Source organism: Notechis scutatus, chromosome 11, assembly GCF_049901735.1.
Source record: "Notechis scutatus isolate UNSWTSFEM ecotype Mainland chromosome 11, rNotScu1.2, whole genome shotgun sequence".
NCBI lineage: Eukaryota > Metazoa > Chordata > Lepidosauria > Squamata > Elapidae > Notechis > Notechis scutatus.
Window position 1 is genome coordinate 4,536,016 of NC_142019.1, and position 26,652 is coordinate 4,562,667.

The window sequence follows — 26,652 nt, forward strand, 5'->3', positions numbered from 1 at the left end:
ATTCTTGCTTGGCCAATGAAAAACCAAGTAGGTGGATGGAGATAACCGAAGCACTATAGCAATAACACTTAGACTTATATTCCGCTTTACAGCCCTCTCTAAGCAATTTACAGAGTCAGCCTCTTGCCCCCAACAATCTGGGTCCTTATTTTACCGACCTTGGAAGGATGGAAGGCTGAGTCAACCTTGAGCCAGTGAGATTTGAACTGCCAAACTTCTGGGCAGCCAGCAGTCAGCAGAAGTAGCCTGCAGTACTGCGCTGTAACCACTGGGCCACTGAGGCTCATGATGGTCAAAGGATGGGATAAAATTAAATATATACACAACACAAGTCTCAGTGTAAAATGTGGATGCCATTGCCAAAAAGCAGTGTATTTTAAGAGCATTCCTATTGTTATGTCTTGGCTTGTTTATTTCCCATTATAGCTGCAACAAATTTATCACACATATCTGAAGCTTCTAATTACTATTTATAAAACACAGGAAACCAGAGTACCACACATAACATTTAAAAACAGAAACCCAGCCTTATAGATATAAGGCAAAACATGTATCAAGGAATGGAAGGTTAGAAATAGTGTGTTTCATGCTTGTATTCTCTCTCCCTCTCCCTCCCTCCCTCCATTCTCCCCTCCCCTCACACACACACACACTTTTTTGCTTCTAAAGAGAAGGATCTTTCTCAGGTAGATATATCATGGAATAATTTTTATTTCTGATGCTCTATTTCCTCTAGAGGTTTTGGGCTCCCACTTGCTCTGAACACTGGCAATGGATGGCAGGGGCTGGCACAAGCCCAAAATAAATGAGGATCGTTGGGATTGGCAAAAAACTAGTTTTATGACCCACGGTGGCGCAGTAGTTAAGAGTGCAGTACTGCAGGCTACTTCTGCTGACTGCCTGCACTTTGGCAGTTCAAATCTCACCAGGCTCAAGGTTGACTCAGCCTTCCATCCTTCCACCGTGCGTAAAGAGGACCCAAATTGTTGGGGGCAATAGGCTGACTCTATAAACCACTTAAAGAGGGCTGCAAAGCCCCGTAAAGCGGTATATAAGTCTATTGGTGGTATTGCTATTAAGATAGAAGATCCTCCATTTAAGATTCAATGCAATAGTTGTATTGATTTAGCTTCCTGTCTTGTTCCATATGGTGTCTCTGCTAATAATACTTGTAGATTGAGGAAGACGGAGCAAGACCTTGCTATAAAAACACCTTCTGCTTTTATCAATTCTGTTGAGAAACTTTGCTTTCCTCTTGTCCTCCCAGCAAGAAGCATCGGAGCATTACCCAGTGTTCACGCCCAGCTAATTTATTTCCATGTCTTGCTTGCCACCGAAGACTCCTCTGAAGCTAAATATGTCTGGCTAACATTTTTGCTGACTAAACAAAGAGCTTTGCAAGAAGGGTGTCATGTATCAGCCACAAGCAGACAGAGGCCGGGCAGCATCTCCTCTAAGATGAAGGAGGAACTCGGGAAAGCAAATGCCGGCTTTTTTCCCCTGCCACCCAAAGGTATCTCATTTGGACTTCCATTTAAAAAAAAATGGGGAAGTCAACCTCCATCTTTCACTAGGTTCACTAGTGATACAGAAATTATAAAAACCACTGTGAGGCTAGGAGAAGAACAGAGACCAGTGAAATCCAGACAGTCCTAGCCATGCTTTTATTTACCCAAATAAAAATGTAATGAAAACCACTGAGATGTCACACATCAAATGCTTTTAGAAAAGAACGCCCAAACGGTTGACGCTGTTTTATCTTCCTTCACACACTGCTACCTGCAATCAAATAACACTAATCTGAGATGTATAGATGAGTAGTGGATGTGTGAGAGAAGCAGAGAGAGAATGGTGAGAGACACAGCAAGTTTACAAGTGCTAACAGAATTCATTAGCAGCCTTTCAGAGAACTGAACTGTATAGTTAAGTAGAATTTAACATGGACATTTTTGGACATTACAGATGTGGGGGTCCTGCATTTTTATGTCTAATATATAGATACTAGCTGGATACCCATGGCTCGCTATGAAACTATGTGATCGGGCTTAGTTTTTGGAGAGGAAAATCAGGGGGGAAAATTCTGCCTCTGCCTACCAGCATCCATCGGTATTCATCTGGCTAGTGTCCTGTCAGTGTGAGAGGGTTGAGGGCTGTTTGGAAACTGAAACAGTATTTGCTGTGTGAGCAAGAAGGAGACAGCAAGGAGCCTGGGCATAGCTTAGCTCAACTGTTCTCTACTAAAGCTGCTTGGTGCTGTGAAGCTAAAACTGAAACTGAAACTCCTCCCCTCTGCTTGTATTTTGCATTTGGAAGAGATTTCAGGTAGGGAGGGGGAGTAGAACTCCTTAGCATCAGAGCGTGTTAATAATAATATAGGAAATACTAATACCTCTGATGGCCATTTTGAAAAATCCTTTCTTAGCGAGCACCTAGAAGCCAAGAGGAACATATGTGCCAAATTTCAAATTTGTAGGCTTTACAGTTCTGGAGATTTTGTGATGATGCATGAGTAGTATTTCGTTTTTATATATATACAGAAGATTGAGCAGATCATGGTGGAATCATGTTTTCTTAGGACACATAATCTTTGTTTTGAGAAGAGTTTCATGCCCCAAGACTCTTCTACATAAAATTAACAGCAACAGCACTTGGACTTATATGCCGCTTCACAGCCCTCTCTAAGCGGTCAGCATCTTTCCTCCAACAATCTGGGTCCCCGTTTTACCGACCTCGGAAGGATGGAAGGCTGAGTCAACCTTGAGCCGGTTGGGATCAAACTCTTGGAGTAAGCAGTAACCCTAACCCTAACCCATTTTTCACACTTACAACCATTGCAGCACCCCCATGGTCACGTGATCAAAATTCAAGTGCTTGGCAACTGGCATGTACTTATGGCGGTTGCAGGGTCCCGGGGTCCCGCGATCTACCTGCACCATGTCCAACCCACAAAAGATTTAGGCTGGTTCAACTCTATTATTTCTTCTGCCAATACATAGCCATGCCATAGTAGATCAACCTCTGGTTCACTCACCCCATTACACCATAAGCCATGGTTTGCAAGCCATAATGACAGCCCATAGGATCACAAAAGCTAACAAACGATGTTATGGTGTATGTGTCAATCTTGTTCAAGATGAAACCAAACTGAGGGTGAATATGAGAATTTAGATGTCAAGGTCTAAACTGACCCAGTTAAGTGCTTAATATAAGCCAAACTCATTCCCATCAATCAACTAATTGCTCTGAAAGCAGACAAGGAAAACAAACAAACCAGAAGAATTAGAAGGAATGCTACTGTAAAGTTAAATTCTACAGCTATCAATGAATTTGCTTGCAAGTGTAGAATCTGTCAATAATTGGATAGGATAGGATTATCAAAATAAATAATAAATTTACTTTACAGATTCTGGCCCATATTCTAAAGCTCCAAACCAAGCGGTGTCCTTTTTAATTTAATTTAATACTGTGCAGCATTCCAGAATCAAATAACCTTGACGTTACTAAACATAGCTCTTCTCTTTCGCTCACTTGCTTATCGAATAGTTCTCAAAATTAAACAAAGTCAGTTTTCTGACTCACAGCCAGGCCAGTAACAACCCCAAAAACACTTTCACAATTTCAAAGACATCATGAAGCAATATGGATTTTTTTTTCCCTTCCCTGGCTGAAGGTGAGATTAAAAATACACCCCACAGAGTTCTTTAATGTAAGAAACTGTAAATGTCAAATGCAAATCCTTGAGGAGAAAAAAAAAAACATGGTTTATGGAAGACAGAGTTTGCCCAATGTATGTATCATAGAAAAAACAGAGCTATCTGCTCCGGTAGGAAACTGAACCAGACCCACCAGAGAGATGAAATGTCATAAGGTCTAATATGCCAGTGTGTACCTGCCAACTCAACAGAATCTCCTGTCGACTCTGCTTGATCATAGTGTTTCTCCTCTTGTTGTTACTCTCAGTTTATCCATCTTGTCCCTCCAGTTCAGAGGGAAGTCTACAAGCAAGTGGGAGCCAGTAAAAAAGTCAGAGCAATTCAATTCAATTCCATTCAGAATAGAGCTGGAATGCGCCTTGGAGGTCTTCCAATCCAACCTCCTCCTCAAGCAGGAGATGCCATTTAGTTTACTTTATTGTCACTGCACCTTCTACAACGAAATCAAGCACCCTCTTCAGTGCACATCATGACCATGAAAATAAACACAAACACACATCCTTCACACCACACACTGAATTGAAAACCCCTGACACCGCACCAACACTGCACTATACAGTAGAATTCAAGAGAGCTACTGCCCTGGGATAGAAACGGTTTTTCAGCCTATTTGTCCTTGTTTTCATTATCCTGCACCGTCTGCCAGATGGTAATAGTTCAAAAAAAAGGGTTCCCAGGATGAGGTGGATCTTTGAGAATGTTTTGAACTTTCTTAAGGCAGCGGGAGCTATAAAGCGCTTCCAAAGAGGGGAGAGGGCAACCATTTCAGATAAGTGGCTGTCCAGTCTCTTCTTAAAAACCTCCAATGATGGAGCACCTTCTGAAGACATCTGTTCCACTGGTTGTCCTCCCTATGAGGAAGTTTCTCCTTAATTCCAGGTTGCTTCTCTCCTTGATTAGTTTCCATGCATTGTTCCTTGACTTCAGGTGGTTTGGAAAATAAGTTGAGCCCCTCTTCTTTGTGGCAGCCCCTCAGATCCTGGAACACGGCTATCATGTCCCTCCTGATAGCAGCATTTCCACTGCTGAGCTCAGACACCTGCTCTTCTTTCTCTCCTTCTCCACCTCCCTGTTGGAAGCAGGAAAGATTAGCTAGAGGACAGTGGAGCAAAAATGACTCTCAAGGATATCTTGTTCTAGTCAAACTTCGCCTATGACTCCACAATCAGCATCTTTGATAACCAAACTATGATTTGGCCACACAGCTGAGCTCAGATTCAGCTTCCACACGGAACGGATGGGAAATCAATTATAATCTGAGAGTCCAGAGTAAGAAGGTTGTAACCTTATAAACGGTATTTCACTGTGGCAGCCAGGCTCCCACCTAGCTCTCGCCTCACTATCAGGGTGCGAGTTCAATCCTAGGTAGAGGCTGATATTTCTCTCTCTGGGCACACTGAGAATGTATCTGCTGAACAAAACTCCGCATTGGCAACAGGAAGGGCATCCGGCCAGTAAACACTCAGCTCCATTCAGTTGCCCAGACTCCACCCCACAAGGGATTATGGGGTCATTAAAAGAGGATGATGATGATCCAGGCTCCCACCTGAAGGAAGCCCTTGCAGTCTTAATACCTTCAGCACCTTGTCCCAAAGGTGCTTTTTCAAAAGGCAACTGGGCTTTGTTTTTCCTTGAAGACCTTTCGCTTCTCATCCAAGAAGATTCTTCAGTTCTGACTCAATCCAAGCTCCTTGGGTGAGAAGCGAAAGGTCTTCAAGGAAAAACAAAGCCCAGTTGTTGACTCTTTTTTTGGGGTGGGGAGCACCTTTGGGACAACCATGGCCTGCATGACTGAGAATCTCCAGAGACTTCAGCAGTTTGTTTTGACTTAATCACCATATGGCAAAAAAAGAGTTTGCTAAGAGCTGCTTGCACAGGTTAAATGGATTACATGTAGAAAACAAAAAGAAGAAAAAAAGGAATGTGAAACAGCTGTGGGAGGAAAAGAAAACAACGTGAGGTCGCAGAAGCCGGTGTTCTGCAGCTTCGCAGCTGTCACTTCTGATGTATTTGCCTAACTTGCTCTCGAGGTCCATAATCAACTTAAGACTATGCCCTGGGGAGGCAACAGCCAGCCACATCATGTCATTGAAATGCTTGTGGCCACAACATTCAAACCAAGGAGGACAGTGGCTTTTCAAAACAGCACTCGTTGCCAACCGTTTCCTTTACGTGGTGGTGTGATATAGCCAAAACCACATTGTCTTTGAGGTCGCTTCAGTCTGTGGGACTTAGCTTAACAAGGAGAGTCAAGTGCCATACAGTCTGCAGACATCATCATCATCATCATCACCATCATTTAATCTTTAATGAGATTCACAGCATTTGGGACTGGTTGGTAGCTCAACAGTTCGAGTCCTAACCAAGGACCTAGGAACTGTTTGTTCAGGTAGCGTCAAAGGATATAAGCTGTTCCAAGTAGGGTGGTTTTTCGTAGAATCGGGGTATTCAAGTCTGATAAATTCAGGATTTCCAAATAGAGAGGCAGCCCTTTTGGTATTGCTCCAAGGGCTCCAATTACAATTGGGATAACACACGATTTCTTTTTCCAAAGTTGCTCAATTTCAATTTGTAAATCCTTTGTGATTTTTTCTTGCTGTGTGTCTACAATTCGTGCATCACCAGGTATTGCAATGTCAATGAACGAAATTATTATTATTATTATTATTATTATTATTCACAAAAACAACAGTGTACACAGAAAACGAGATAACTATGCTGGGTTTCATATCACAAATCACTAGTCAAACACTTCCCAAGCATTTAGGATTGCATGATGTATTGGTGGATTATACGAGCAGATCCCAGTAAGGTGGCCTTCTGCAGCTGACCAATGGTGATCTTGTCAGTGCCAATTGTTTTTAAGTGCTTGCCTAGGTCTTAGGCACAGCACCCAGTGTGCCAAGTACCACTGGAACCACCTGCACTGGTTTATGCCAGAGTCTCTGCAGTTTGATTCTCAAGTCTTGATATCTGGTGATTTTTTCAAGTTGTTTCTCGCCGATTCTGCTGTCACCAGGTATGGCAATGCTGACGATCCACACTTTTTTCCTCTCCACAGTCGTGATATCTGGGGTATTGCGTTCCAGAACTTTGTCAGTCTGTATTCAGAAGTCCCACTGTATTTTGCATGCTCATTTTCGACCACTTTTTCAGGCTTATGATCCCAGCAGTTCTTTGCTACAGGCAGATGGTAGTTGTGACACAAGTTCCAGTGGACCATCTGAGCGACTGTGTTTGTTGTCAGTCTGAGCTATTGTCTTGCAACAATTATTATTATTTTTATTATTTTTGTTTTTATTATTATTATTTTAACACTGACAAAGTTTAAAAGGAAAGCGTGTGTATCCATGGGGAATAAGGCACACGTGAGTGGATTTTTGAAGACCAATGTCAAAATTTAACCCCTTTGAGAGAAAAACCACAGTACGAGCTGTGATGGCGCAGTGGTTAGAAGGTAGTATTGCAGGCTAAATCTGCCAACTGCCAGCAGTTCGATCCTGACCGGCTCAAAGTTGACTCAGCCTTCTATCCTTCCGAGGTCGGTAAAATGAGGAGCCAGATTGTTGGGGGCAATATGCTGACTTTGTAAACTGCTTAGAGGGTAGTAAAGCACTGTGAAGCGGTATATAAGTCTAAGTGCTATTGTTATTGCTAAGAGTGAGGCTTCAATATGCTTTGATGAAAAGGGCAGTATTATTATCTTGTATTTCATCATGCATTAAAGCATAAACTTCATGATTTTAGCAATCTCTCCATCAGAGATTGCAGTGGGTTATTTAACTAACAGACTAAACTAACAAAATGAAGTTTTGTTGATGCTAAATTGTATAGGATAGTTGACAATCTTCCAACTGCATGAATATTTTCAGATTGAACCTCTTGCTAGTTGGAAAAAAAGAAACAAAGAAAGGCTACCCACGATGGCAATTGTGTTTTTACTTACTACACTAGGATTTTAAAGTCATGATCTAGTAGTGATGATCTACTAGTCACGATGATGTGATTCCTACATAGTATTAAGCTACAGCACTAAGTCAAAAAAAATATTTTGGCTGAGGTACGTGTGAAGCATATCACCCTCCGAGTCTTAATAACCTTCACTTCATTCAGTGAATTGCAGAAGCAATTCCATATCTCAGTTCCCAATGAAAAAGGCACGTTACAAAACAATTCAGTGTTATTAAAATACTAAATGTCATTATCTTCAAGTACAACCTTTAAGGAATTGTTGCTGTTAAAAAGATTCAAAAGAGCAGCAAGTGAGCACTTGCAATAGTTTTGAATCTCTGAGGTACCACTGTAGTTGTTCTGCACAAAAAAAAGTGTTCTGAAGACATATTTTTGTTTCAAGAATGCATACCCCACCTTTCAATCCCAAGCTTTCCTGAAAAATAGAATAGTGCAATCATTTTTAATGAAGCAGAGTTATATCATGCCGCTGGCATTTTCTATTAATAGGTTGGCAAGAGGAAGATTTTCCCAAATAGCACATTTTTGGTAAACCTAGGCTATGTTTTATTGTGACATTTTAGAATTATGATGAGAGAGAAAGAGATACACACATAGTATGTGTGTGTGTGTGTACAGAGTATATAAAACAGAATCTATATATACAATACTCTCTCTGAATTGATATCTGCTTATTATTTAGGTGTGTAAAGAATGGAATATATATTTTATATACATATTGTTCACAATCAAATATTTTTAAGAAACACAATCCTAACAGCTATTGGGCAGACTTCTTCAGACTGAACATCACACTTGCCCATGAAGTGATGAGGGAATCATAAAAAGTGGGGTGCCCCTGAATCAACTTGTAATTTATTATAAATCCATTACCTAGATAACACTACCCTTTCCACCTCAACACGATTTTCCTACTGCCGTGCTGAATATTATATCAAAGCACTGACACTACAGGTGAGCAGTTTGGTGTTCAGTAAACGATGAAAGGAAGGATGATGAAAAACACCAACTCATACTGATTTCTAATGGAATTTTCATCTTATCAGGCACCCCCAAACTGCAGTTCCTTAACCTTTCCTCATTTAAAAAGTTACTGAAATTGAAGGGAGACAGACAGGAAGTTCAGGAGGGCTTACATCTTTCATCAGCAAAAGGCAGCTTGAGATGTTCTGGAAGAACCAGGGAGTGAGCTGTTTTTGCATTCTGTGCTGCTTCCAGTCCTCGGACAAAGAAATGTTGGACATATTCTCCATTTCAAAGTAGAAGTTTATGTTAACAGAGCACAATTTTTGCTAGAAGTGTGGCCCCACAGAAGAAGGTCAAAACCTCTGCTGAAGCACCCCAATAATTGCAGAAAAGCAGATTCTGAATATTAGGTTGGGGGTGTTAAGGAAAAACTCTTGTTGCAAGAGCAGTTTGAACATTGGATCCTGATTTAATCATCCAAAGAAATGACTAGTTTCCATTTATTCGATGTATGAAACCAGTAAAGGCTGGACAGCTATTTAGAGAGAAAGCTTTAATTTTAATTCCTGCACGGAGAGAGGGGTGGACACGATGTCCTAAAGAATCCTTTCCAACTTGTGTATGTGTTATGTGTGTTCTTAGTATGCTGCCACTTTTGCCTTCTGCCCAAAACATTTAGTCACTGCTCTGCTCTCTACCAACTGCAGAAAGGTGTGATGCACCCTAAAATAGAGCAGCTGTCATCGCATTAACACATGTAATAGAAAACTTCCCCTGGCAAAACTAGTCATCAAAGCAGATTAAAATACCAGCCTCTGACAAGATACTTGCAGCCTTCTCCTCGAGGTGCCAGCGTTACAAGAGGTTGCACTAAACTGGTGACAATAAGAATGTATTTTCTGTGGTGGGAAGGAAGATCATCACTTCTGCGTCCTTTTTGTACCGAATTGGGTTCGTCCCCTGAATTTAAGGGACAGAAAAGGAGAGGGAAAAATAGAGGCGATGAAATTGCTACCTATTTCCTGAGAAATGGCAGTTCTCATTTCTTAGAAAAGGAGGAGGTGGCAGAAGGAGAAAATGAAACGTGTGATACATGGCCAAGATGGCAGCCCCAAAGAAGGAAGAGTGGAGAGAATGCCAGCCACCCCAAAATAAAGAGACCCAAAACAGATGTGGGTGGAAACTACAATACAGGTAATCCTTCAGTTATGCAGTGGAGCCCCAAAACATCTGTTGCCAAGCAAAGCAGTTGTTAAGTGAGCTTTGCCCCATTTTACAACCTTTGCCACAGTTGTTAAGTGAATCGCTGAAGTTGTTAAGCGAATCATGCTGTCGTTAAACGAATCTGGACCCCTTTCCTTTGACTTTGCTTGTCGGAATCCAGTTGTGTCATAAATACATGCTAATTGCCAAATTCCCCAAATCTGATCACATGACCCTAGGGATGCTGTGACGGTCATAAGGGTGAATACCAGTCGTAAATCGCTTTTTTCAGTGCTGTTGCAACTTCAAATGGTCACTAAACAGACGGGTATACATTGAGAACCACTTACACGTTACAAACAACTCTGTTCATCTCCACAGTTGAAAGAATCTACCGCCTGCTTCACAGCTAGGCCTTCAGATAAGGCTGCCATGAACTGTCAATCATAAAAGTTACATTTAGGGAATGTCAGCATAAGGAGCCTGCCATAGTTTGTGGATGGAGGCTTTTTATTTTATTTTATTTTATTGTTTTATTTTATGAGGACTCAGATTGTTGGGGACAATAGGATGACTTGTAAATTGCTAAGAAGAGGGGTGTCCAACTCAAGGTCCGAGGACCGGACCCAGCCCACGGGGTGCTTAGATCTGGCCTGCGGAACTACCCTGGAAGTAGTGAAGGACCGTCCTGCGGTGCCTCTGCCAGTGAAAACGGGGCTCACGAGGGCTGCGTGGGACTCCCCTGAGCTCCATTTTCGCTGGCAGAGGGTTTCAGGAGGCTGTCCCAGGTGAAACCAGAGCTCGCAAGGGCTGCATGTGCCCCCCCCTCCCCCCCTTGAGCTCTATTTTCGCCGGCTGAGGGTGGCAAGAGGCCGTCACGGCTGAAAACGGAGCTCGGCAGAGTGCTTGGCCACCACAGGCGCTCCTGACACAAGTGCCGTCTTGCTGGCCATGCCCACCCTAACTACGCCCACACCGGCTCCCTGAGGTAAACACAACCCTGATATGGCCTTCCATGAAATCAAGTTTGACACTCCTGGCTTAGAGAAAGCTGTAAAGCACTGCGAAGTGGTATATAAGTCTAAGTGCTATCGCTTTATTATTTCATTTATTTTATTTTATTTATTTTATTTTATTTATTTATTTTTTATTTATTTATTTATTTATTTATTTATTTATTTATTTATTTATTTTATTTTATTATTTTATTTATTTTATTATTTTATTTATTATTTTATTTATTTTATTTTTTATTTTATTATTTTATTTTATTATTTTATTTTATTATTTTATTTTATTATTTTATTTATTTTATTTTATTTTATTATTTTATTTTTATTTTATTTTTATTATTTTATTTTATTATTTTATTTTATTTTATTTTTTATTTTATTTTTTTATTTTATTTTATTTTATTTTTATTATTTTTATTTTATTTTATTATTTTATTTTATTTTTATTATTTTATTTTATTTTTATTATTTTATTTATTTTTTATTTTATTATTTTATTTCATTTCATTTTAAATAGGAACTATTCAAATTCAGAGGGCCAAGCTGATGAGAACTTTTATTAACCATGCCGGCTGAATGCAAGGCCTGTATTTTGCAAAGCTCCACATCTCCGCTTGTACTGTGTAAGTAGGAAGCAATGCTTTGAATCCTGTTAAAGGGCTTCTGGGTTGCAACAGGCAGTTGGAACAGATTCTCAAGTCTGATGAAGCAGAGCTCTTAAAATCTCCAAAGATAACATGATTGGGCGGCACACACACACACACACACACACACACACACGCGGCTGTTAAAACTTCACAGGACAACTTGCCCGGCCAAAACTGCAACGGCCAAAACTGCAACGAAACCCCAAAGCCCTTCAAGTCAGCAGGAAAAACTAACAAAGAGCAGCAGCTCTCATTGCGCAGAGATAACGCCCAACCTAATTTCCTTCTAAAATAAAAAGCAAAGGCCACCAAAACTTGACATTTTAACAACCACCCAAAAGACAGAGGCAGATGAAATCCAACTGTGCGTGAGAATGCCTTGTTTTTCCATTCTGCGGCTGCAAAGATTAGACTTAGTAAAGGTGGAAGGTAAAGGGACAAAGAAGAAGGAAGGGTGGACAGTGCTAACAAGAAAGTGATTCAGGACTTCGAACCCTAACGTAATTGAGGAGGACATATGTACCTGAGGATTCGACTATGGAGCCCTGGATGCTCTCTGAGCTTAGCTGTTTGCAAACAAAGCAAGCTCAGAGAGCAAATATAAGGTTGTAAAGCTGCTCTGAAGACAGCCCCAAAACCAGGGAGGTTTAACAGATTGCTCTTTCTTTTTTTGTAACCGAGGGCTAACGAAATTATCCCCTTCGAAGAGAGAGCCGTGGATTAGTCTCCTTTTATTTCCCCACAGCCTGTTGTTTTCTTCTCTCCGCATAGCAAGCCGCTGAATCACAGTGCCCCCCTGTGTTCATTCGCCTGTCCCGTCTAATAAGCCAAGACGCATCGTCAAGCTGGAATGGCCCCAAGCTGGCTTCTTTTAATCACCCAACTCCTCCATCACAAAATGAAAAATAAACCCACATGTTTGCACAGAACAAAGAAGGGCAGAGGAAGCTGTGGGGAAACAGTGCCCATGGCTGGGCAGAGGTGGTGGCAATGAAGTCACTGGCCCAGTCACTGGTGGGATTACATTTTTTTTAACTACCAGTTCTGTGGGCGTGACATGGCTTGGTGGGCGTGGCAGGGGAAGGATACTGCAAAATCTCCATTCCCTCCCCACTCCTGGGGGAAGGTTCCTGCAAAATAGAAGCATTCCTGTCAAACAGACAAAAAATGGGTAAAATTGGGAGCATCCTATCAAATTCTGTACCTGTCAACAGTGGTGTCCCCCAAGGCAGTGTTCTAGGACCAACTCTTTTCATACTCTACATAAATGACCTCTGTGATCATATCAAGAGCAACTGCGTTCTCTTTGCTGATGATGTAAAGCTATTCAACACCACAGACAATACTACTACCCTTCAAAAAGACCTTGACTATATATCAGAATGGTCAAACAAATCGTAGCTTCAAATCTCAACAAATAAATGCTCTGTCCTACATATTGGCAAAAAAAATCAGAAAATAAAATACAGGCTCAATAGTCAAGACCTTGTTGAGGATCCAAACTCTGTCAAGGATCTTGGAGTACTCATCTCTAATGATCTAAGTGCTAGAGCCCACTGTAACTACATAGCCAAAAAGGCGTTAAGAGTTGTTAACCTAATCTTACGTAGCTTTTTCTCTGGTAATATTACATTAATAACTAGAGCATACAAAACATTTGCTAGACCAATACTCAAATACAGCTCATCAGTCTGGAACCTGCATTACATATCTGATATTAATATAGTTGAGAAAGTCCAGAAATATTTCACAAGAAGAGTTCTCCACTCTTCTACTCGTTGAAGAATACCTTATGCCACCAGACTTGAAATTCTAGACCTAGAAAACCTACAACTATGCCGCCTTCGGTCCGATCTAAGTATAGTATATAAAATCATACATTGCAATGTCCTACCTGTCAATGAATACTTCAGCTTCAATCATAACAATACAAGAGCACACAATAGATACAAACTCAAATTAACTGCACCAAACTTGATTGCAGGAAATACGACTTCAGCAACAGAGTGGTCAATGTCTGGAATACTCTACCTGACTCTGTGGTTTCTTCCCCAAACCCCCAAAACTTTAACCTTAGACTGTCTACTATTGACCTCACCCCTTTCCTAAGAGGTCTGTAAAAGGCGTGTATAAGCGCACCAATGTGCCTACCGTCCCTGTCCTATTGTTTCTTTTATTTTTCTTATATGTACCCATTTCATGTATTCATAACTATGTTTTTACTTATACCTATTATCTTGTAAGCAATTGATATAAATAAATAAATAAATAAATAAATAATATCCCATTCCCTCCCCACTCCTGGGGGAAGGTTACTGCAAAATCCCATTCCCTCCACATCCCACTAACCTGCTTTTCAGCTCTGTTCTCCTGTGCAGGGCAACCAAAGAAGACCCAGCTGATCAGCTGGGACTCGGGAGGCAGAGAATAGATGGGCGTGGTGTGGCTTGGTGGGTGTGGCTTCGTGGGCGTGGCAGGGGAATAATACTGCAAAATCCCCATTCCCTCCCCACTTCGCTAACCTGTTTTTCAGCTCCGTTCTCCTGTGCAGGGCAGCAAAAGAAGACCCAGCCGATCAGCTGGGACTCAATGGGAGGCAGAGGATAGATGGGGGCCAGGCCAGTCAGAGGTGGCATTTGCCAGTTCTCAAAATTTCAACTACTGGTTCTCCAGAACTGGTCAGAACCTGCTGAATACCCACCTCTGCACTGGCCCCAGAGCTGTTCTAAAAAAGAAACTCATGCTTTCTGATGCTCTAAAGGCAGATTAGTATTCAAAACTCCCCGGTTATCAGAAGAGGGGAGTAGAAAATGCAAAAATATGTACAGGTATTGTACAAATATGTACAGGTATTGACTTACAATAGTTTGCTTAATGACTGTCCAAAGTTGCAATGGCACTGATAAAAGGTGAGTTGTGACCGGTTTTTCACACTTATGACTGTTGCAGCATCCGTGTGATCCCCTTTTGCGACCTTCTGACAAGCAAAGTCAATGGGGAAGCCGGATTCACTTAACATACCACCTCTGGCCAGCCCCTCCCCCATCGATTCTTTGCCTCCAGAGTCCCAGCTGATCGGCTGGGTCTTCTTTGGTTGCCCTGCACAGGAGAACGGAGCTGGAAAGCAGGTTAGTGGGGTGGGGAGGGAATGGGATTTTGCAGTAACCTTCCCCTGCCACACCCACCAAGCCATGCCCACAGAACCAGTAATAAAAAAATTTGAATCCCACCACTGCAAATTGTGTGTAAACCACTGTGTATGATCTTGTGCCTAGTATGAACGTTTGAGCACCTTTGGAGGAAAAAGGGGATTAAAATACAATATCCCCAAATTGCACAAGAGCCCAAGCAGAAAATGATGACGACGATAATATAATAAAAGCACCAAGTTACTAGTTCTATAATGAATCCAAATGTGATTTTAAACTTCTTGCACAGCCCCCCAGGACTAAAACCAATATTACGCTGAAACTATTTAGGAAGAGAAGTATTTACTTTGACAAAATTGAATAAACTAATCGCTAGTGGAAAGGAAGATTCTCCAAAGCTAAACGCTTCATAAATACAAAATTGCTCCCGTATTTATCTTCCCTAAGTTTCATTGCACAATTACTCATTCTCACAAACTAATTTTAATATTTTTTTTTTTGCTCTTAAAAACTCTTAGATTTTAAATCCTAAATTGCATTAACAGAGGGATACAATCAAGATCAAGGGAGGTATTAATACCACTCAATAAAGCCTTTGTAAGACCACACCTAGAATACTGCATCCAGTTTTGGTCACCACATTATAAAAAAGTTGTTGAGATTCTAGAAAAAGTGCAGAGAAGAGCAACCAGGATGATTAAGGGACTTAAGGCTGAAACATACAACGAACGGTTGCAGGAACTGGGCATGGCCAGTCTAGGGAAGAGAAGGACCAGCGGAGGCAGGAGAGCAGTCTTCCAATATTTGAGGGGCTGCCACAGGGAGGAAGGGGTCAAATTAGAGGAGGAGGAGGAGGAGGAGATGAAGGAGAAGGAGAAGGAGGAGGAGGAGGAGGAGGAGGAGGAGGAGGAGGAGGAGGAGGAGGAGGAGAGGAGAGGAGGAGGAGGAGGAGGAGGAGGAGGAGAGGAGGAGAAGGAGAAGGAGAGGAAGGAGAAGGAGAAGAAGAAGAAGAAGAAGAAGAAGAAGAAGAAGAAGAAGAAGAAGAAGAAGAAGAAGAAGAAGAAGAAGAAGAAGAAGAAGAAGAAGAAGAAGAAGAAGAAGAAGAAGAAGAAGAAGAAGAAGAAAAAAACACAGTAAAATTATGTTGTACGTCTGGCCAAATTTATTTTTTGTGGATACAGAATTTTTTTAAAAAATCAGGCTGAAAAATTCACCACATTTAACCTTAATATACTTATAAATAATGCAGTCAGTTTCGTCTAACCGAGTTTCATGCCCCCAAAACTTCACCCCCATTGCTCTGCCCGTACGTTTATTATGAATTAAGGCCAATTTTCTTCTAAATGCACTTAAAAACATGACATGATTTATTGGAAGTGCAACGTTTGGAAACGTTGAAGGAATGATGGTTTTGGCAGGGATTGGTGGGAAAGGGCAAAAGAGAGGAGCACAATGGAGCGACAAGACCAGACTAGAGAGATGGGAGGGAAATAAACATGATTCTATCCCTCCTGTTAATGGATGCTAAGGAAGCCATCACCAGGCATCTGTACATTTTCAAGAAGTTTCCACAACGGCAGATAAAATTTAAGATAGTGTGACTGTGTGTTTTACCAGAGGGGACAAAAAGCCATTTTCCCAAGGTTGTCACATTCTAGTGGACAAACCCATGGGTGAAAGGGCCATGCTTTCTACTTAAATTTATGGGATGTGTCCTCTGTCTGAGACCAGAATGATTCTTCACTGTTGTGAGATCTGTGTTGAGCAATATCTTACAGTCGGGTTTAATTTAAGGGAATGAACACAAAATTAAGAGAAAAAAAGAACATATGGCTGGGGTGAACAATGGCTGCCTTTCTGTCTTTCTTTTAAAGGAGCAATCTTGATTTTGTTTTGTGAACTCTGTGGTCTTAACAACATAATAAGGATATATAACACCAAAAAGTGGATGGAACCTAATGCTAGCAATCGTCTGAAATGTCTATGGAGATTCTCAATCATGGTTTACCCAGAGGTGCTTTTCCGACAAAGTAACTGGACTTACTTAGGAGGATTTTTTTCTTGAAAATGTTTCACTTCTCATCCAAGAAGCTTATCAAGAACCGAAGAAGAGCTTCTTGGATAAGAAGTGAAAGGTTTTCAAGGGAAAAAAAACTCAAGAGAGTCCAGTTGCCTTTTTGGAAAAGCACCTTTGGGACAATCTCCTGAACAGTTTTTTTTCTCCTTAAGTCTACAACTTAAGTCTCAACGTTCCCGTCCTACCATTTTGTTTTTGCTCCCATGTTATCCAATGAAGAGAGGTTCAGAGAACTTGCAGCCTTACATCCAAGTGTTATTTCAACTCTGAGTTGATCATGTAATGCTGTTGCTAGATGCTGAAATTTCTTGTTGCTAATTCAACGTAGTTGCTATAGCTATACGGAACCACAAATCAGAAGCAACAAGTTACCCAACTGTTGCTGGGCAACAGCAGCAACAGCTGTATTCTTCATGCTCCATTTATGGACTGTCTGGAAATATCCAGATAGTTCACTTGCTACAGATAACAAGCTGGATGGGTCACTGGATTCATCCAACAGCATTCTTACATCCTTTTGGCTTAGAAATGGAACCAAGGATTGCATTATAGAAACAGGAGGAAATCTGACTGTCAATGGTTGAATTACACAAAGGAAACACTGTGCACATAAGCCCATTAGCAATAGCAATAAGAGTTATATACCACTTTATAGTGCTTTACATCCCTCTCAAAGTGGTTTACAAAGTCTGGGTCCTCGTTTTACCCACCTCAGAAGAATGGAAGGCTGAGTTAACCTTGAGCCTGGTGAGATTCGAACTGCTGAACTGCAGCCAGCCAGCAGTCAGCATAAGTAGCCTGCAGTATTGTACTCTAACCCAGTGATCCCCAACCTTTTTGACGCCGCGGCCCGGTACCGGCATCAGCTGGGCGCCGCGGCCCGGTACCGGCATCAGCTGGGCGCCGCCATCTTTTTTTGATGAAAACGTGCTTCCGGTGAGCTTTCTACCCGGAAGAGCTCACCGAAGCGCTGGCGCCATCTTTTTGATGAAAACGTGCTTCCGGTGAGCTTTCTACCCGGAAAAGCTCACCGGAAGTGCTGGCGCCGCCATCTTTTTGATGAAAACGTGCTTCCGGTGAGCTTTCACCCAGAAAAGCTCACCGGAAGCACTTTTCATGAAAAAGATGGCGGCGCCCAGCAAGCCGCGGCCCGGTAGGAGTTGTTCCGCGGACCGGTACCGGTCCGCGGACCAGTGGTTGGGGACCCCTGCTCTAACCCACTGAGCCATCATGGCTTAAAATGATAGTTGGAATCTCACTCGGTTTCCCCAAACTTATCAAGATACCTTCGATAAGACACTCTATCACCCTCAGACTTCCAGAGGCCAGTAAAATTATTTTATTCCACCAGCAGCCATCTAAAGTAAGCAGAAACTATGGCTAGTTTCTTCTAGTAATCCCCAATTTGAAACCCATATTTTGCTCTTGGATGACAAATCCCGGTTTCTTTTAATCATGACTTGCTTTGATTCCATTCAGAATCCTTTCATTTCTCTTTTCCTATTTTTTTGCAATTGTCCATTTCTTCTGGATAATGGTAGAAAAAAATGGATAGCCCAAAACAGATTATGAAAGGCATAAATAAACTTTGCTTGTTGGAAAGATGAACTCTGTATGGTTCAACACAGTTCATCAAATCTTGGTTTAGTATTATGTGCAGATGTGGCTGCTATAGAATTTCTTGAATGTATTATATAATTACTGCTTGTCTTTTGCGTTAAACACAAAGAGAGATTGTGAAAGAAAACAGAAAAATAATATATGATTTAGAATCCAAAATAACAATGAGAATAATAGCACAACTTTCAAAATTGTTCACATGGAAAGCTATCCATCCAGATTTAACTAGACCATTAAAGTGAGAAATCTTTACTGATACTAACTGTAGTACAAGGACAATAAATACTTTCTTGAATGGAGAAGCAAGAAAATGACAGGTCTATAAAATATTACTGAAAGGTTAAAGCACATGGGTGGGGTGGGGGAATTAAACTTTAAAAACGTTTGGATAGCTTAGCGATGAAAACAACAGCAAATCCATAGAAGACAGGACACAATAAAAATAAATAAATGTCTCTACAGAAAATCTGATACTGAATCAGCATTAAGCTTCCCAAAAGGTCATTGGCTGGCTTTTTTTGGCTTTTTAATTCATCCTGAAAAGAGTTACCACTGACAGATGTTTTACATTTTAGAGACTGATACACTCATATATACCACAAGATGGAATATCCAGTATCTCTCCCTGCAAACTAAGAATTGCCAACAGCATTCCTCTTTTTCAGTGGCCTGGTTTCCTGCTGCTGCTTCCTCTTCTTCCTCCTCTATTTCCCCTTCTTTTAAAAATATTATGGTGCAAAAACAAAGGCTCGAGAAATGCTTAATGGAGTGATGGAACTGATTCATTTCCCCGAAGACAACTGCAGATGCTGTGTTTGGAACTGCCCGCGGCTAAAAAAAATAGGAAAGACCTCCTTTGGTTTAGCTCACGTCCTGGTGATTTCATGGATATATTTTGGGCTGGGCTGTTTTGGTTCTGACTTTGACCATCGTTTCTTTGCCTGAACTTTCCCTGCTACTTTTTGAAATGAAGCTTCCAGCACTTTGGCTGGAAAAAGGATGGAAGCCCAGCTGTAAGTGAAAGGGTTTTTTTTTTTTTTGAAACATCAATGCCTATGCTAGCCCAGGCTGTAAAACAGGGGTGTCACACTTGATTTTCATCAGGGTTGTGCTTGACCTGGGTGGGGGGGAGCATGGGGGGGGCAGCTTGACATCACTCATTAAGCAGAGGTGGCATTCAGCAGGTTCTGACAGGTTCTGGAGAACCAGCAGCAGAAATTTTGAGTAGTTCGGAGAACCGGCAAATACCATCTCTGATTGGCCCCGCCCCATCTATTCTCTGCCTCCCATTGAGTCCCAGTTGATCGGCTGGGTCTTCTCTGGTTGCCCTGCACATGAGAACGGAGCTGGAAAGCAGGTTAGTGGGGTGGGGAGGGAATGGGGATTTTGCAGTATCCTTTCCCTGCCACACCCACCAAGCCACTCCCCGCCCACCACGCCACGCCCACTGAACCGGTAGTAAAAAAAATGGAATACCACCAGTTATCAAGGCTCCGTTTTCAGCCACGATGGCCTCTTGCAACCCTTGGCCAACAAAAACGGAGCTTGGGGAGGCCACATGTGGCCCGCCTGTGTTCCATTTTGCTAGCAGAGGGCTTCAGGAGGCCATCGTGGCTGAAAACGGAGCCTGGGAGGGCTGTCCCAAGCTGTTTCTGCTGGCAGAGGCACCATGGGCTGGTCCTTCACTGTTTCCAGTGCCAGATCTAAGCACCCAATGGGCTGGATTCGACCTCTGGGCCTTGAGTTTGATACCCCTGCTCTAAAACAGGGGTCCCCAACCGCCGGTCCGCGGACCGGTACCGGGCCGCGGAACAAGCCTTACCGGGCCGCTGGTTGCTGGGCGCCGCCATCTTTTTTTTTGGAAAGCTCACCGGAAGCGCTGTTTCGTCATAAAAAGATGGCGGCGCCAGCGCTTCGGTGAGCTTTTCCGGTAGAAAGCCATTTCTACCCGAAAAAGCTCACCAGAAGCGGCGCCATATTTATGACGAAACAGTTCTTCCGTGACGCCACCGAAGCGCTGTTTCGTCATAAAAAGATGGCGGCGCCCAGTTGACGCCGGTACCGGGCCGCGGCGCCCAGCTGATGTCGGAACCGGGCCGCGGCGTCGAAAAGGTTGGGGATCCCTGCTCTAAAACATTAAACTACAAGACCGTTTTTAAAATCCTGGGTTTTTTGGGGGGGGAGATGCAAGAAGACTTATAAGGTCTCATAAATCCAAATTCCAGCCAATATTTTTTTTAAAAAAAGCTACTAAAAGCACAAAGTTTTCCCAAAATACCTAATCAAAACCAGTCTTGATAAAATCATGCTGATATTCATAATTTTCTCCAACACTGATGAAAAGAAATGAGAATCACATGGTTTCCAAGGCAGCGTTCTCAAATTAAATGGTTTTGGGGGGGAAAAAGACATCTGGAAAGGATTTGAAGTTTCCATGGTAAACAAGGAGTTGGAAGGTAAATTAAGTTTCCCACATCTTTTAGAAGGAAGTAAAAAAATTACTTTTAAAATACATAAAACAGAACAACAGACATGGAAAACGTAGTACACAATTCACATGAAGAACGGTATATAAGGAACTGGGTCACTTTCAATGCTTGTGCCAACATTTAGCCAAGTTTTGAGTTTCTTATCTGTTCAATTAGTGGTTACATTACCCCGTGCCCTTCAGGTGCAATAGGACTACAGTTCCCAGAATTCCTTGGCAACAAAGACATACTGCAAGGGAACCTGGGTTAGATAGCAAGCAGCCGATTCACTCTGAAATCAGTTCCAGTTACAATGGTACCTCAATTAATCGTCAATTGGCTCCTGCAGGCGTGATGAATACCAAAAACAATTGAGTACCAAGCGAATTTTTCCCATAAGGAATGATGTCACCAACAGTGACAAGTTCTAGCTTGTGCGTTGGGTACCAAATTTGATCATTTTCAAAGCAATTGAGTGCCAAGGTATCACTGTATTTAGTCATGTACAAAATTGGCATTACCCTTTGATAATGAGAATTTTCTTTACCATTTTTAATTATTTGGTTATAGCACTAGCAATAGCACTTAGACTTATATATTGCTTGACAGTGCTTCACAGCCCTCTCTAAGTGGTTTACAAAGTCAGCCTATTTCCCCCAACAATTTTGGGTCCTCATTTTACCCACCTTGGAAGGATGGAAGGCTGAGTCAACCTTGAGCCTGGTGAAATTCAATCTGCCAAATTGCAGGCAGCCGGCAGTCAGCAGAAGTAGTCTGCAATACTGCACTCTAACCACTGCGCCACCGAGGCTCTTCTATACTGTATGTTGTCCTGATTAATTTTATTATAAGGATTTTCAGGGTTAAAGCAGAGTGGTGCAGTGGACTAGAGGTGGAGATCTCGCCTCACAATCAGGAGGCTGTGAGTTCGATCCTAGTAGAGGTAGATATTTCTCTCTCTGGGCACAATGAGAATATATCTGCTGGGGGAAAAAACTCCATACTGGTGACAGGAAGGACATCAGGCCAGTAAACACTCTGCTAGCTCCATTCGGTTGCCCAGACTCCACCCTGCAAGGGATTATGGGGTCGTTAAAAAAAGATGATGATTTTTAGGGCTAAAACATGCTGGAAACCTTTTCTGGCTAAGTAGAGATATTTATCCTATCCATCCATAGGGAGTTTTCAATTATGAAGTCATGGGTTTGTGGGTATTATTCAGAGGTGGGTATTCAGCAGGTTCTGACCAGTTCTGGAGAACCGGTAGCGGAAATTTTGAGTAGTTCGGAATACCACCTCTGACTGGCCCCGCTCCCATCTCTTCTCTGCCTCCCATTGAGCTGGGCCTTCTTTTGTTGCCCTGCACAGGAGAATGGAGCTGGAAAGCAGGTTAGTGGGGTGGGGAGGGAATGGGGATTTTACAGTATCCTCCCCCTGCCACGCCCACCAAGTCATGCCCGCAGAACTGCTAGTAAAAAAAAATTTTTGAATCCCACCACTGGTATCGTTAGGCTTGCTCTGAGAACATCTGTCTTGAATGTGTGATAAGTCATGGAAGGCACAATGGGAAAAAATTTAGTTCACCTACCGAGCACATTCCCCGAGGGCACTTCCTGCAATTCCTCCAGCTCTCTCCCCATTAATAAGTAGAGGTTCTCCAATGTGCAGCAAGCTAAATGAGGCACGGACGGTAGAGTATCAGCAGGAGAACATCCCAGAGGAAGCTAAAGGGAAGGGGGAAAAAAAGTGAGTCACTCAAGAACTGCTGATTCCTAGCAGATTTCAGCAAAGCTCTCCCCAAAGCAGATGTCACTTACGCGAACAAACAAGGGCATTGTCTGAGTTTTTATGCCAAGGGAAATGGCAAGAGAAAGGGGAATATTGTCCACCTTTAGTAAGCCAGAAGCAGGGGGGGGGGTGCTGCTATGGGTTCAGCTGGGTTTGGGCGGACCCGTTGCTAACATTGTGGCTGGTTCGGCGAACTGCCAAATCCCACCCCTGGCTGGCCCCGCTCGCCCCTCCCCTCCCAGGAGTCCCCAAGTGGCCCATTTGGGATGCAAGGTAAGTGCAGGGCCCACGCGGAGGCTGGGGGAGGGGGAAACAGGCCAGGACAGAACAGGAAGTTCCGGAAGGCCAGAAATGGGCCCGTTTCCGGCCTCTGGAGGGCCTCCGGAGCCCGGGGGAGGCAGTTTTCACTCTCCCAGAGGCTTGAGGAAAGCCTCCGGAGCCTGGGGAAGGCGTAAACGCACACACACACACACACACATACATACACCCCGCCGTGGTGCAGGAGACCAACTAGGCCACGCCCACCCAGGTACTGAGCAGAGAACCCGTTGTTGAAATCTTTGAAGCCCACCCCTGGCCAGAAGCACGAGCTGAAGCCCATCCAAAAGGTCTAAGACCTAACAGTAGATTTTATTCTTGCTCCTGTGCAGGAGAGGAGAGAAATTCCACAAGTAAGATATACAGGTAATCCTCCACTTACAATGGTTCGCTTAATGACCGTTTGTAGTTACAATGGGGCTGAAAAAAGTGACTGAAGGCCATTTTCCACACTTCTGACCACTGCAGCATCCCCATGGTCACGTGATTTGTATCTGGACACAGTCAGATACAAGTCAATGTATACAGGTTATCCTCGACTTGCAACAGTTCATTCAGTGACTATTCAAAGTTACAACAGGACTGGAAAAAAGTGACTTATGGTGGTTTTTCACACTTAGCGACCGTTGCAGATGGACCCCATGGCAACACGATCAAAAGTCAGAGACTTGCAAGTGAATCACATTTACGACGGTTGCAGTGTCCCGGGGTCACGCGAACCCCTTTTGTGACCTTCTGACAAGCAAAGTCAATGGAGAAGCCAGATTCACTTAACAACCATGTTACTAACTTAACAACAGCAGTGATCCACTTAAGAAATGTGGCAAGAAAAGTCATAAAATGGGCAAAATTTACTTAACTAATTTCTCACTTAGCAACCTTCATTTTGGGCTCAATTGTGGTCGTAAGTTGAGGATTACCTGTATACCATTAAATTCTTTCTCAAGTCAGGTTCAACCCATGATGAATATCTTGGTTATACAGGTAGTCCTCTACTTATGACCACAATTGAGTCCAAAGTTTCTGTTGTTAAGTGAGACATTAGTTAAGTGTGTTTTGCCCCACTTTACGATCTTTCTTGCCACAGCTTTTAAGTGAACCTTCGCAAGTTGATAAGTTAGTAACCTGGTTGTTAAGTGAATCTGCCTTCCCCTTTGCTTGTCGGAAGGTCACAAAAGTAGACCACGTGACCTTGGGACACAGCAACGGTCATAAATATGAACCTGTTGCCAAGTCTCTGACTTTTGATCATGTGGCCATGGGGATCCTGCAATGGTCACTAAGTGTAAAAAACGGCCATAAGTCACTTTTTTTCCAGTCCTGTTGTAACTTTGAATGGTCACTGAATGAACTGTTGCAAGTCGAGGATTACCTGTATACACTGACTTCCTTGGCAGCAACGTGAACCGTGTTTGGTCACTGCCTTCTCTTGATATGCTTGTTTTGATTTCTCAAAACTATTTCATAGCCCTGGGATATCCTGGTGGCTTCTTACGGAAAGCCTAACCGTGCTTTCTTCTTTGAAATTAGATAGGAGCCAGCAGTGTGCAGCAGCAGCCAAAAAAACTGAGGCAATCCTAAATTGCATTAACAGAGGGATACAATCGAGATCAAGGGAGGTACTAATACCACTCTATAAAGCCTTAGTAGGACCACACTGATAGTACTGCATCCAGCTTTGTTCACCACATTATAAAAAAGACGTTGAGACTCTAGAAAAAGTGCAGAGAAGAGCAACCAGGATGATTAGGGGACTGGAGGCTAAAACATACGAAGAACGGTTACAGGAACTGGGCCTGGCTAGTCTAGGGAAGAGAAGGACCAGGGGAGGCAGGACAGCAGTCTTCCAATATTTGAGGGGCCGCCACAGAGAGGAGGAAGGGGGTCAAGCTATTTTCTAAAGCATCTGAAGGCCAGACAAGGAATAATGGATGGAAACTGAACAAGGAGAGATTCAACCTGGAAATAAGGAGAAATTTTCTGACAGTGAGAACAATCAACCAATGGAACAGAAGTTGCCTTCAGAAGTTGTGGGCGCTTCATCACTGGAGGCTTTCAAGAAGAGACTGGACTGCATTTGTCAGAAATGGTGTAGGGTCTCCCGCTTGGGCGGGGGGTTAGACTAGATGACCTATAAGGTCCCTTCCAACTCTGATTATCTGTTATCTGTTAAAAAATGGCTAGGTGCTGCCTTGGACAGGACCCATGAGTGAATATTTCTCTTGGGGGGGAAGGAAAGAGCTCAAAGGAATCTTTTACATCTTCAAGGGCCTGAACCTGTGGTGGGCTCCTGCCGGTTCGGACCGGTTCTACTGAACTGGTAGTTATAGCAATCAGCTGGGCCAGCCCACCTGCCCCCACCCTTCTGTGTTCTTCAGCTCAGCTCATTGGCGTGGCACAGTGCATTGCCGTGCCTCAGCTGTTTGACTCACCAGCGACGCTCTAGAAGTTAAGCTTTAGAGCAGTGGTGGGATTTAAAATTTTTACTACAGGTTCTCTGGGCGTGGCTTGGTGGGCGTGGCAGGGGAAGGATACTGCAAAATCTCATTCCCTCCCCACCCCACTAACCTGCTTTCCAGCTCCGTTCTCCTGTGCAGGGCAACCAAAGAAAACCCAGCCGATCAGCTGGGACTCAATGGGAGGCTGAGAAGAGATGGGGATGGCGGAGCCAGTCAGAGGTGGTATTTGCCGGTTGTGTGAACTACTCAAAATTTCCTCTACCGGTTCTCCAGAACTGGTCAAAAACAGCTGAATCCCACCTCTGCTTTAGAGGCTAAAATTGGTGGTTTTCGAACGCTGCGTGTGTGCGTGAAGCGCGCTTTAGTGAAGCACGCGCTCACAGAACCGGTTGTTAAACTGGTTGCATCCCATCACTGTCCCGAATACCCATTTTATCCTTTATAACCTCCAAAACAGGGACTTCATCTACTTTTGTAGCCCTCAACTGTCTGGGCAAAGTGTAGGGTGACCCTCAGAAAGACAGTCCCTTTCTGATGTAGATCCAAGTCATCACAAATATCATGGATTCCTACTTAAATGTTCAGCCATCCTTCAAAAGGTAGGAAAAAGCAGAGTTCCTCCTAAAAGGGGAAGTTGAGGCATATGCATCATACCTCAGCAGCTTACCTGGTGCAGTGACTCTGCAGGGTCATATTTTGGTCCAAGGACAAAGAGCTTCTGGCCCTTTTTCACAACACCACTAAACACCCTCGCAAAAGCAATGAAAGGTTCCTTGGCTTCAAGCTCTTCTCTCTCAGTAGCCACGATGTTGGTCTCCGATTGAAGAGTGGGCAGCTGGTTATCCCCTGATGGAGGAATAATATTCCATGTTGGGAACTGGAAAAGTGGCACGGTTCTGTATGTCAGTGAATGACTGTCGGAAATGCGATATATATGTTTGGGAAAAGGCAATGTTTCCTATTAATTTGAGGATGCAGCTCTGTCTGTTGTTATGGCAGAAATTTTGTGATATCTTGCAATAGTAACTTGCATTGTTTATGTCCCAAAGGTGCTTTTTTCAGGAGGCAACTGGACTTTCTTGTTTTTTTCTTTTGAAGACATTTTGCTTCTCATCCAAGAAGCTTCTTCAGCTCTGGCAGGATAATGGGGAATACTATCCTGTCAGACCTGAAGAAGCTTCTTGGATGAGAAGCGAAACATCTTCAAAAGAAAAAACAAGAAAATCCAGCTACCTCCTGAAAAAAAGCACCTTTGGGAC

At 42.9% G+C, this 26,652-nt stretch overlaps 1 protein-coding gene across 2 annotated transcripts in view; it reads right to left on the bottom strand.

Moving 5' to 3' along the window:
- The window catches only part of EFL1 (elongation factor like GTPase 1), a 64,730-nt gene that overhangs the window by 20,365 nt on the left and 17,713 nt on the right, over positions 1-26,652 (bottom strand). For both annotated transcript variants that reach the window (XM_087972607.1, XM_087972606.1), the window contains 2 exons: positions 26,061-26,239; positions 22,417-22,552 (listed from right to left, as the gene is read on the bottom strand). In XM_087972607.1, coding sequence (XP_087828733.1) covers positions 22,417-22,552; positions 26,061-26,239 — 315 coding nt within the window. The remainder of the gene's footprint in view (positions 1-22,416; positions 22,553-26,060; positions 26,240-26,652) is intronic.